The sequence below is a fragment of the Anarhichas minor genome, unplaced genomic scaffold, assembly GCF_050575085.1.
Source record: "Anarhichas minor isolate MPS153535 unplaced genomic scaffold, ASM5057508v1 ptg000026l, whole genome shotgun sequence".
Classification (NCBI taxonomy): Eukaryota; Metazoa; Chordata; class Actinopteri; order Perciformes; family Anarhichadidae; genus Anarhichas; species Anarhichas minor.
In genome coordinates, this window is record NW_027466472.1 from 10,585,912 (window position 1) to 10,599,138 (window position 13,227).

Here is a 13,227-nt window from a genome sequence, read left to right on the forward strand (position 1 = left end):
TGCATGGACGTTCTTGCACCAAAACAACAACATCAACAACAACAGTGGACTGGTTTAACCCGACAGAGAAAGATGACCTGTACGCATTAAAGACCTGAGCTAAATGGTCCTCAATAAAGTTCTCAAATATCAGCCTTGAGCTTCTGTCTCACCACTTGTAAGTGCAGGCTCCTGGTGTTTATATTTTCCATTTCTGTAATGGCCACAAATTATATTCAGGGGTTTGCAGAAGTCAAAAAAAAGGTGCAGGTGATTGGCAGGCACCATATCTGGAAAACGTGCTCTTTCCTATACTTTGAATTGGGGAATAATGGTTGCAGAGAGTGTTATAAAAAGTGTCAGAGAGACTAAACCATTTATTAAACAATGTGTATGTTTGCGTGTGCATACGAGTAGTTTCTATATATGCTACCTGCAAGTATACGTGGCTGAGACTCTTGTCCACGCTGTAGCGTTTCCTCATCTTAACTTGCAGCAGGTTGTTGATCAAGTCGGTTGCTGGAAACACAAAAAGTATACGGATCGGTCTATAAAGTTAAATTGAATAGTGACAGAAAAAAAGACAATGTCTTCGTATTGCAACTTCATCTGAACAATTTGATCTCTTAATGTAGTTTTGGTAGAAATAAAATGCGATGAACAGGAAATAGATGACATCATGATGAAGAGAATAACCCAGTTTCTGCAGTAAGTGGCTTAACATGCATCAGGGCTCTATTACTAAATCTATTTGAATTGGTAAAGGTTTGTCCTGCTTTGACAGTTCATGTTAACCTTCCTCATACACACTCAGAGAGAGATATTGCTTCAACGTATAATCATTTTCTGGAGGATGTGGTTTGTGGTGCTGTTGAACTGTATGTTTAGATGTTATTCAGCCTACCCTCATTGATATAAATAGGGTGGAAAAAATAAAACAAACACCTCTCAGTGTAACTCAATACAGTTTAACAGCACCATAAACTACATCCTCCAACATGATCATACAGTTCAATCAACATCTTTCTAAATCAGTTTCAACAGAAACCTGACATGAAAACCTTCACGAAGAAGGATGTATTGCAGGGCTGTTGTATTAGACTGAATTAGTTGTAGCAGAGTGTACCTAATAAAGTGGCAACTAAGTGTAAACTATCTCCTCTTGTCCCTCCCCCTCATTGTTTACCATCACTGGAGATCTGTTTCCAGGGGTTGGGAGGGTACATGAAGGCTGCATTGTGGATCTGGTCATTGATTTCTTCATCCTCATTAAAGGGGAATGTCCCACTCAGGCTGACATACATAATGACGCCGACCGACCACATGTCCAGCGAGCGGTTGTAGCCCTGGTTCAGCAGAACCTCCGGAGCCAGGTAGGCCGGAGTGCCGACTACAGAGCGTCGGAAAGACTTTTCGCCGATGATACGAGCAAAACCAAAGTCGCACAACTTCACCTGGGTAGAATGGAAAGTGAGAGGAGTGGTGAAATAAGAGAGAGGCATTTGAGAACAGTGTATAGATGTGAGGAAACACGTCAGAGCGACCGCAATACAAGTGCTGTGAATTACTCATTGCAGAGTGTAAAATCCAAAATGAGAATGTGTGTGTACTGTGTGTGTGTTTGTGTGTACCTGGGGGAAGGGATCAGCAGAGGAAAGCAGCACATTCTCAGGTTTCAGATCACAGTGAACGATGTTCTTAAAGTGTAGATGTCTCAGAGCTGCAAGAATCTGCGTACACATACATACACACATAACGCAACCGAAAAACAGGATATGAATTAGTTTGACGCAACTGCAGCGGCAAAACAACAAAACAAACTTTCAAAATGACGTAAATCATGCAGCAACAGCAACACTTTCCATGTCATGGCAGACATTTATCGACGCACACGACAAATCCCTTCGTCGTTAGGGTGCATACACACCTGTGTGATGAGGAACTTAGTGAGCCTCTCGGGCAGTCTGCCTTTCTCACTGGAGAGGATCATCTCCAGCATGTCACCATGCAGCTTCTCCATCACCACAAACACTTTCTCCGGGGTCTCAAACATACACTCCAGGTTCACAATGCCCAGGTGACGTAAACTCTGAGAGAGGGACCAGAAACGATGAGGGGGATACAGGATTATATGGAAACGTGCAGATTTGGTTGAATGAGCAGAGTAAACAGTGTCATAGACAGGAAGTGCATGGCAGTTTGTGGTGAACAGGAGAAGAGACAGAGACAAACAGAGACAGTTAAAGATGGTAAACCACATACAAAGGGTTTGAAATACAGAAGGGAGATTTTTACATAGATATGCTCTAAAGATGCCAGATGTTCTCCAGAAGGCATATTTACATTTAACAAATGTATTTCACTTGAAAGCTGGTGAATGTGGCAGAGTCTTTTTAGTCTGACAGACCAAGTGAGTAACTGCCTTTTAGAGACAGCAGACAGACAGACCAATGCACATCCTGTCTGTCTCCTGTCTCCATCTGCTGGTGAGCCTAATACAGAGAAACCTGGCTGTTCTAGAGAGTGACATTTAAATGCATTTATGTTTGTAAATGATTACACAAACAATAAGTTGAACAAAAAAAAAGGGAATTCTTCCAAACATTAACATTAATCTCAAACTTTTTTTCTCAAACATGCTGGCTTTCAGTAACTTGGATACTTTCTAAGTTGTGGAGCCTTTAACTCAACAAACAGTCTTTTTGTTTGTTCTTGACAGTAGTTTTGTCTATATTCTGGCAGGCTTTTGATTGATGAATAATTGATTTGAATTTGGACTCTCCCATATCTCTACGGCAAGAAAAGATAAGCAAACAGTATAAAGTGAGTAGTGAAGCATGACTTTCAGTACTGCAATTGATTGAGAAATTGTGTTCTCAAAAGGCAACCGAATTATCACTTCATTTTTAAGTAGAACATCTAATGCAGATATCATACACAAAATAAGTGTTACAAATGACTGTGGACGAGCTGAAATCACTTCTTATAATGATTTTATATTATGATGATTCATCACTGGGAACATAAGCTGCAACTTTAGGAGGCAGCTATCAGATAACTCTGACCTTTGCAATCTGACCTTTCTGATCTTTATAGATGTTCAATCAGGCTATTGTTAAACCGCAGAGCCCAGGCTAATGTTTCCCTCACTGATTGTCTCAGTGCTTTGATACTATTGTCCTGTTAAAAAACCCATAAGTACTATTGAGTGTGGGGGGTTTTCCTTTCCTTTTAAAAATGGCAAAGCACCTGGCTGTTACTGTGTCAGCATTAGTATATATATATGTATTATACCCGTTTACAGCTACAGTGTGTGTTTACCTGCAGTATGGCCACCTCATTCCTCAGCTGGCTCTCCTGCTTGGTGGGAAAGCGAAGCTTGTCGATGACTTTGACAGCTATATCCCTGCCCGAAATCCTGTGCTTTCCTGATGCACAAATGGGAGTATCAAATTAAAAATATGGTTGTGAACTCAACATCACATAGATGTGAACATATATTGGGCCCTGTCATCCAGAGTTTGCAACGTACATAAAATAACACTTCATTGATTTAACATTGTCGAACGCAGAGTGTGTGAAATTGGAGTTCCCCTGTTACAGACCCATACTCACTCATGCATCAGTATTGTATTATGGTTGAGGGATTTGTGATGTGTTGTCTTGTATCCCGTTTCTTAACTTTAGAAACAGTTGTTTCCTATACAGCACTTTAACCTATTAAGTTAGACCTTCACAAAATACAGCAATCCAGATCTACTGTACATACCTCCATACACTACTCCAAATTGCCCCGATCCCAGCACTTCATCAGCAAAAATCTGGTACACTGTACCAATATCCTGTAGGAAAGCAAAATATTTTCACACATTCATCTCATCATGTATATTCATCTAAAGATTGAATGAAATTGCTAAAAAAATGTTCTAAAAGTCATACCACATTTTCTTGAATTTGACTGTTGGACACAGATATGCTGATAGAAGCTTGTCCTGAAAATACAGAAACAGGAACAGTGAAAAGGTTGCACAGTCAAGTACTAATACCTCACATGTATTTCATGGTATTTTCTGCAGCACTAAAAAAGAAAAAGGAGAACTTGGCTAAACCTCAGCTCAACATACTTCACTTGTGAAAGAACAATTTAGCTTACTGGAAACGTATGAACTTCATTTGACCAATGCATTTTGGCACCGGGCCTTCATCAAGGTGTTTTTCATTAAGAGCTTGATAAAGACCAGACTCTTCCAGTTAGTCAACTAGAGTTGGCAAGTTGTTTTTTCACATTTGGTCCACAGTTTCTTGAGCAGCCAGTTGGCTCGTGACACGGGAACAGCAAACAATGTCTTGGACACATGCCCATCCATAAATCTCAAGCTGAAATGTGCCATTTAGTAAATATAATAAACCAAAAACTGCACGAACTGCATTTGGCTGCGCTCAACTTACTGTGAGTTGTGTTTCCCTCAGCTGGTGGTGCATCCTGAAAGATGACTGGCATGAGAGCCTGGCGAATGACGCTCTCCCACACCTTGGCCACCTCGCGCCCGATGCCGCTGTTAGGTGCTACTTGGCTGGGGGAGGGAGGGAGAGCCTGGGGGTTGCTGGGGGACGGAGTGGGGAGGGCGTTGGGGTCCTCCCCTACAAAGTAGCACAGAGTGCCTGTGATGAGCTCGAAGCAGTGAGGATTTGTTCCTGCGGGGACGAGAGTGAAGTTGCCAGCAGGACGCACCTCCAGGATCTCGGACAGAGGGATCTCCTGCAAGAAGGACGGCCAGTGAGGTTGCACACTTGGAATAAATAACTTGAGATTATATCTTTTCATGGAATGAACTATATTTACCTTGTAGTATTTGTTGGTTGTGTTGTTCTGGAAAAGGATGATGCACTTACAGTCCAGACGCCAAAAGTGCCTCTTTCTCTGTTGGGGGTCGGAGTAGGGTGGGATGAGGTGGGGGCAACGGAGGTAAGAAAGGACATTGAGGGATGGGATGGAGAAAGTTCAGGGATCAATACGAATGCATTTCAAGTTTGGCCCTGACGTCAGAGGAAGAGAAGAGTGGCCAGATGTGAACAAGGACGAGCAGGAGCACAAGCTGCTAGATGAGAAGGTGGAAACAAAGAGAAAGGAGACAAAAATGAGAGAAAGAAAAGGAGGGTGTTAGTAAAGCCAGAGAAGAAAAGCAAGTAAGAACAAGACTAGAGAGGCAGCAAGGTTTCCTTGAGGTCAAATATAGAGAGTACATTAGGTAAAAGAAAAGGCAGAAAACTTTTAAAGCTTTTAGGATTAATTCACCACACATCTGCTGAGTGCTCTTATGTTTTCAGGGAGACTCATCATAATCATCAATCAATTTTTTCTTCCATACACACACACACACACACACACACACGCTCAGATGCACACACAAATATAAAAGAAAAAGGAAGTAATAGAGTGCAGAAAGCCGAATGATGAAAGATCTAAACTGTTGAGCGAGGAGCGAATAGAGAAAGTTGACTGATGACAAGCAGGTCCTTTAAGCCTGAGTGAGTGAGTGGAAAGTAAACAAAACAAACTTTCTGCAGTAAATCATAGAAAGGAAAGTGCATCTAGAATAAATTGACTTAAATCTGTATGTTCAGCCCTTTACAATAATGACAGAGGTACTATTCAGGGGAACTGGTTTATAGGGGATAGCATGGGAGTTATGGGTAATGTTTTTACCAGTGTGTCCTTATTGCTGTAGTGAACCATCCATCCTTCCTTGATAGCCGTACTGGATCGACGGGTTGTCTGTCTCACCGACTGCACCACCCTCATTAACGGGATGTAAACACTAGAAGAAGAAGGAAAAAACTTGGTAGGTAAAATGCATGTTTTAGTCTCTCTGTGCACCGTTGTTTTGGTTTTCCTCATACCTCTGGTCTCCGCTGGTTCCGCCCTGGTTGTTGTCAGGAGAAAAGGACCCAGGGATGCTGCAGGTCTCGTCTGAGTCATCTATTGAAGACTTGTCTGAGGCGTCGTACTCACTGCTGTAGTCCATGGGCACCTCAGGGTCAGCACTGGGACTCAACAAGTCTGGGGCGAAAGAAGAGGAGCGAAGGGGTTTAGGGTAACTTGATTTAAAGTGAGTATGAGTTTAAAATGCTTGCTACCACTATGACTGCAACTACGACCTCTATAAGAAGACTACAGCTGTACATGCGTCAATACGGAGTACCGGTGATACTTACCGCAGTTACTTCTGTTTTCTGAGAAGATAAAAACATGAGTGCCAGTGAGTTTCAGTCTCGTTAGATAATGCATCATGTATGGTTATTAAAGTGACCTAGTTATGCCAATGGAAACATGCAGATACAAATGAAATACTTTCATCAAATCCATGGAGGGTTAACAGAGTCATAAAGACATTTGAATGGTGATATATTTTTATGTTCCCTCACCTCCAATTGTCTCCCCGAGGCAGTCATTAGGAACCTTGTACACACAGCGTTTATGGCAGTTAAACTTGCAGTCTGAGAGAAATAAAACACATTTTGATTATATTACATATAATAGATTTAGTTAATATTCTGCATCACCCTGGAAATAAGTCTCTCTCTTTGTCTGTACTCACCTTTGCACTGTAGGCCCTGCCTGAACAGACCTCGGAGAAGCCTCTTGCAGTACTGACACACCGTCGGTCGCGTGTACGAGTGGACAGCGAACGTGTGCGGCACCTTAACCTTGCTCATCAGGATCTTGTCTAAATGAACTGGTCGGCCTGTGTAGAAGCGCCGGGCGTCACTAGGGGTCCGTGGCTAGCGGAATAGAAAGGAAACAAAGATCACCAATTACATCTTGTGTGGGGAAAAAACAAACATTGTCAGGACACTATTATCTACTTTTGGTACTTACTAAATAATTATTTTATTTAAAAAAAAGTCCAATCTTTATAGCGGTTACGGTTATTATGACGATTGTAAGTGTAATATTTTACTCTCTTTTTGTTAAGCTTTTGGTCTTTATCAACTCTTTATAAGTGATAAATGCTCCACTATGTTCCTGTGTCTGTCTGCTGTTTGGTGCAGAGTACAGCGGGTTTTTAGAGCTTGTTCACTAAAAGCAGCTGCATGCAGCAGTTAAGGACGACACCAAGAGCGGTCGTAGTGAACCAAAACAGTAAAGTTGCGGGCCGGAAAGCAAGCCATGAGCTAAAACTTAGTAAAAAGCTCCGTAAATCCGAGAGGAGCGGCAGATTACGGTGATAATTCTCTGTAAGTGCATCAATGCATGCAAGCCCTTTTTACATTGTCATTTGATACATTGTTAGTATAAACATATTGATAGCAGCTCATGTTTCCTCTCTAAATAGTTCCCTTTCTCTTCTTTAATTACAATACATTAATAGGGCCCCTATCAATTAGTTAATTGCTTATATCGTTTTTTTTCTTCTTGATTGAGCTGATCATTGTACTTTAAGTGTTAAAATTCTAGTAGAATGCAGTCATGCAGGCAGTTTTCGTTTGATTTTGCAGAGGTTTTCGAGGTATCCATCTCAACACCTCGTATACCTTTGTTAGAAAGAAGTTCCAGGGGAGGTTGTTTGGGAAGGAAAGTCTGGGTATTATCCTGAGTAACCAGAATATTGCTTCTGGAAAGTTAGCAGTGGTTTCACTGACATCACAAAATAAGGAGTCCATCACATAATTGGTTACAGTCTTAACCTAAAACCTTCTAAATAAGTGACAAAAAGAGTTACAGTGGCTTTACCCAATTTGTGACAACAACATAACCAAAGCAAAGCTGTTAGATGTGGTCAAATAAATGTTGTCGAGTGGAGAGGCTCTTTAACTTTAATAGTTTAGACCTAAACAGGGCATTGTGTGCATTAATCCACCAGTACCATTTGTGTGTGTGAGCGAACGAGGCTGGTGTCCTCTGCGCAGGTGGAGGCCGTCCCTAAACTGTACACTGAGTCAGTGGTAGAGAGACGCAGGGACTGGCTGCTGCTCAGGGAGGTTGTGGACAAACGGCGTTTGCGAGCTCCACTGCAGTTGTTTGGGATGCTGAATGCACAGCGCTTGTGGTAGTTAAGTCCACATCCTGCAGGGGGCGGCATGGACCAACAGAGCAGAAGAGTGGAGGAGGTGGAGAATATTTGGTGAGTGTTACAATTCATTTCTCAGAGAAACTTGTGGACGACATCATCTTTTTCTTATTCACACTTCCATCTCTCTACTTTCCTCACCGTCACACTTGAGCCCTTGTCTGACCAGTCCAAACAGCATCTCTCCACAGTGATCACAGAAGGCCGGGGCCCGGTACGAGTGCACATTGAGTGCATGGGGCCGAATCTGGAAATCTTCAAACGTGGCTGCCGCTAAAAGAGAAAACAGGTGTACGGCGTAAGATGGAAACAGGATAGGAAACAAAAAGGGTTTTCTTCCTGACAGCGGAGCATTAGAGCTGGAAACAAAAGAAGTAGTTGTACTACTAGAGTAGCCAAGTGTAAGATATTACCTGTAGTAAAGTAAGAAGATAAGGACTGATTTCAGGAGTTGTGGTGCAGAGCAACACCAGTAATAAAAGGGAGATAACAGAGAAAAGAGGAGAGAGCTGGTGACTTACCGGAGAGCACCACCTCCACAAGGTCTCCCTCCTGAATGTCAGTGGCACCGTTAACCAATTGCAGGATGTTGTTGGTGGTTGTGTCATGCTTGAACAGCAAAATCTTGTCATAAATGCCATAGAAGCCGCACTCTGGGAACTAGAGGAGAGAAAGTATAATGGACTTGTTAATAACATTGCATTTTATTTAATCCAATAATATATCAGATATCAATAATAAAAGAGCTTATGGCAGAAAATGTTCAGTCCGACTAAAACAAAGAGTGAATACACAATCTGAGCCAAACACATAAGGCTGGAAGGCTGTCAAATTGGATAATATTTATCTCAGAATTTGTTTATATTAATATTTTTCCTTGAAGAACGAAATATTAGGCTAATGTACAGTACAACTTGACATAAAATGTAAGAAACAGCATGCCGCTACCATGTAGCTTTTTTGTACATCATTGTCATAAGGGTTAGGGTTACATACAAAATAATGACAAAACATTTTTTTTTAAATGGTTGCTTGGAATATTTGTAATAATTTATTTTATTATTTTTTTTAGCTGATGCACATCTACTTCATACTATACTCAAAACTACACCAAACATCCTAAACAGTCACTGCTCCGTTGTTTTTTATTAACAATAACCAGATCTGCTGTGGCATCTGGAAACATCACATTCAGCACTGTGAACATGGTACGTGCAGGTACAACACAGGGAAGCCCAAATGTTCTCCAGCATACCCGTGTCTGTTCTCAGTTAATTACATCATACCCTTCTATGTAAAGCACCTGGAATACATAGCAGCCATCAAACAGACAACCATGCAAACACACACATACACAAGTGTAACCACTGATCCACAAGTACCACTGGCTGAATTCCACAAATCAAGCAACTTGGTTAATATGGAAAGTAAGACAAAAGGAGAAACTCAATCCTATCTTCCTATCAGTTATATGCAAGAACACACACGCGTGTGTTTCCATGAAGCCCTTCCAAAGATATGAGGGATGAGACTGTCAGTCAGAAGTCAGCAGAGCAAAGGAGGCTGTCATAGGGAAACCCTGCCCTCCTGAATACTTAATGCTGTCTGGTTCATTTCAGTGGCCACACCGCACAGGACACCACAGCTACATACAAACACACCCTGTCTCTCTTGTTGTTGCTTTTCCCATAGTGGAGGATTCTTCATCTGCCCATAGCTCTAACAACTTACAGGAAGGGGAACCCTGGTCTCCACCTTGGAACGGCACAATAACACCTCAGCCTCACTTACCAACAGACACGCCCTCCGTACAAACAGCAAGACACACCCTCTCTTCCCCCCCACTTCCCTTCTCCACACACACACACACACACACACACACACACACACACACACACACACACACACACACACACACACACACACACACACACACACACACACACACTTTCCCCCAACAGGCACTCCACATCACCGCATCTGAAATCAAGGCCTGACTTGTACCGCTGCCAAGCTACACAGTGAGTCAACCACGCCCCAGCAGCGGGCTACTGCTACTGACCCCACAGTCAACTACAAGTTACGAATAGCACAGAGTGGCACACAAAAATCTGCAGAAGACGCCAAAAAAAACGACAACATAGTACCAAGGAGTTAGAATACAAACAGAAGCGGTAAGAGGTGTGAAAGCAAATCAATGAAGCGCAAGCATTTCAACAATACCTGTTTGTTTAGCCCACCTATTGTGCAAAGTTGATTCACACGCATGCCAAAGGAAAACCCAGAAGCACCATTACGGAACGCACATGAGAAGAGTGTAGTGCAGTCTCATATCTATAAGTGATTCACCACCAAACTTTTAGGGAGCACCAAGCTCAGCTCAGAGGAGAGTGAGGAGTGATGATAATAATTAATAGACTCAGGACCTTCAGGTGGACGCTGGAGTGGAGGTGGGACTTTTGAAAGGCTATAAACGCTGTAAAAAGGTCAGCAGCAAAAGAGTGAGCAAAGCTTTGATAGCTTTAAGTACACCGCCATGGTTAAAAGGACACGTTATATATATTGCAGGGAGAGAATGACATATGAGGAAGTGTTTTCATAGGGACTATTTCTTTGGTAGTACACACAACTCAGTGAGGCCTGTAGATTATCCAGAGTAACAGGGACACTGTTTCTATAAAGAGAGGCTGCTGTTGAGGTTTGTCAATGCTGCGAGCAACAAAAATTCCAATCATCTCCATTGTACTGGGTCGGAGGCAGAGATGACCAGATATAACCAAAACTCTCTGCATGTCCAGATACCACAAGCGCTCAAAGAAAAGAAAAAATAGGCTCTTCTTTGACCTATTAACGTTAATGTTTCTGGCTTTGAGTCAATTAAATGACACACGTACTAATAAGACGAGGCTCCAACTTTACCAAGACCAGACTTTAAAAAACCCACAAGTTCTCCGACAGTGAATCCAGTAATAACTGCATGGATCGCTACCTGGGATTGCCACAAATAAGACCAACTGCTGCCGCTTGTAATTACAAAACACCCACAGAGCCCAGATCAGAGGAGACTCCCAGCTCAGCCCAAATCCACAGACAACCCTCAGCCTAAGTCATTTGTATGCCCAATTCTGCTGTTTGATGCCAGCTTCTCCGCTATGAACCCCATTACTATCACTATTACTGTTACTGCTCGCTTCTTTGCTGAGCAACTCAAGAAACAAGGCTAGTCATACAATCCTGCCCCTTTGCTCCAGAGCATACGCAGCGTACCGACCGCGACTGAAGCTGCCAGTTCTGTGCAGACCACAAGTCTTTACAGCTCCACTGAAAAGCACAATATCCCAACTCCCCAAAACCGCAGTTACCTCAGTGAAAATGACAATTTTCTTCTTCTTTTCTGCTCTCCCTGTCCCAGTTCTCAGTGAATGTACAGGGTGGGAAGAGCATAAAAGCCGCACATTACTTCTATTTGTATGTCAACATGATGAAAAATGGCATTTTCTGTCTTACATAATCACCTCTATATGTGTATGTATGTATATGTATATATGTGTGTGTTGGGGGGGTAGAGGTATTGTTGCAAGAGACTGTGTTTGTGCAGTCTGCAGACAAAGAGCAGACTGTAGTATCATACATACTGTAGTATAATGTAGTGTGGTTTGCCTGGAGACAGGGCTGTGTCTCTAGCCGGTTTCTTTGGGTTACCAGGGATCAGGTTGCCCCGCGTTGCCTGCACTATTCCTGCAGCTCTTCGGGCCAATGAAGCCATTATGAGTGAAATGAATTATGGACTAGGTTTTCTTTACCCAAACCCCTCCCTTTTTTTTTTTTGTCCCATCACTCTTAATTTCCTCCCGAGTTCCTTGTTTATCAACCTCTCCTCACTTTTCTTCTGGGCTGTTCCAGCTTTCCTTATCAGATATCAGTCTTGTCTTTTTTTTTTTAACCAACATATGTTTTATGAGCCTTCCTTTAAAAGCAACAACATTTAAAAAAAGAAAAGAGAAGGATGCATAAAGAAACCCATTCTGTCATCTTTTCTGAGCTTTACAAACATTGCCCTCAATGTGGTCCACTCCCTCTCTTGCAAGCTAATGTAATGTTAAAGTCTTAACTAACCAACCAACTAAACAACCAACTCTCTATATGCACAACTGATGCATCTCTCCTCACCATCACCCTAAAACAATGACTGAAGGACGGCCATGTGTCCTTCCTGTGGGTCTCTGTGTGCTGTTGCAACTGTCATTAAGGTCAAACATTTGTCAAGATTGCTCAGCCAGTCATTATTAAAATCACACACTCGCACAAAGGGATCTGAAAGCAAACAAAACAAGTGATATCACCCCGTGTGTACGCACACGCACACACACACACACACACACACACACACACACAAAAAACACCTTTCTCATCATAGAAGCATGATGTCATAGAACAAGGCTATTGTGAGTGACATTTGAGCTTAAAAGCATAGTTTTCAAACACGCAGAAACACACATGATGCCGCAGCGCTGGCTGCCATTTCCTCAACTCTGGGCTCTTACATTCTATCGGTTTGTCTTTACTGCCTCTTCTGGACCACCTGCGGTCATATGATGCAGGTCACAAGTACAGAGGTAGAGGTTGAGGACGTTCGCATGAGGTGCAGCATGTGCAGACAAACTGTAGATGGCGAAAGGATGACTTAATTCCTCCTGGCTCTTCCAGTTAACTTGTTTGCTCTGAGGATTTTATTTAGATAATCAAGATAAAACGTAAGAAATTGAACTGACTGGACATCCCAGCAAAGGGAGCAGCAGCAGGAGCACGCACACTTCAGCAACAGGTTAGCGTCGCCTCACACACACACACAAGCGCTGATGTCCAGTTGAGACGCTTTCACTTGGATCCTGAGTGCGTGTCAAACGGCTGCAGAGCACCGCTTCTAAAGATAGACCTTCTTTATATAAAGACGCTGCATGTGTGAAGAACACAAAGACTTTAATGTCCTGCTGAGGAAGCCGCTTGTTTCTGCTTTTCATCCTCCCCATCACTTCCCCTCCAGAACACTCAGCATGAGCCACCTTCGACCACTAAGCCGCACAAAACACGCAAGCTTGACTCTCTCTCTCTCTCTCTCACACACACACACACACACACACACACACACACACACACACACACACACACACACACA

The 13,227-nt window shown here is 42.6% G+C and overlaps 1 protein-coding gene across 1 annotated transcript in view; it reads right to left on the reverse strand.

The window, feature by feature from the left end:
• The window catches only part of prkd2 (protein kinase D2), a 33,233-nt gene that overhangs the window by 2,013 nt on the left and 17,993 nt on the right, over positions 1 to 13,227 (reverse strand). The window contains exons 2-18 of the mRNA XM_076100468.1: positions 8,573 to 8,711; positions 8,193 to 8,324; positions 7,848 to 8,047; positions 6,579 to 6,762; positions 6,406 to 6,477; positions 6,196 to 6,213; positions 5,881 to 6,040; positions 5,687 to 5,798; positions 4,823 to 4,900; positions 4,429 to 4,738; positions 3,919 to 3,971; positions 3,749 to 3,821; positions 3,301 to 3,407; positions 1,907 to 2,068; positions 1,611 to 1,709; positions 1,166 to 1,433; positions 413 to 498 (exon numbers count right to left, since the gene is read on the reverse strand). Of these exons, the coding sequence (XP_075956583.1) occupies positions 413 to 498; positions 1,166 to 1,433; positions 1,611 to 1,709; positions 1,907 to 2,068; positions 3,301 to 3,407; positions 3,749 to 3,821; positions 3,919 to 3,971; positions 4,429 to 4,738; positions 4,823 to 4,900; positions 5,687 to 5,798; positions 5,881 to 6,040; positions 6,196 to 6,213; positions 6,406 to 6,477; positions 6,579 to 6,762; positions 7,848 to 8,047; positions 8,193 to 8,324; positions 8,573 to 8,711 (2,253 nt within the window). The remainder of the gene's footprint in view (positions 1 to 412; positions 499 to 1,165; positions 1,434 to 1,610; positions 1,710 to 1,906; positions 2,069 to 3,300; positions 3,408 to 3,748; positions 3,822 to 3,918; positions 3,972 to 4,428; positions 4,739 to 4,822; positions 4,901 to 5,686; positions 5,799 to 5,880; positions 6,041 to 6,195; positions 6,214 to 6,405; positions 6,478 to 6,578; positions 6,763 to 7,847; positions 8,048 to 8,192; positions 8,325 to 8,572; positions 8,712 to 13,227) is intronic.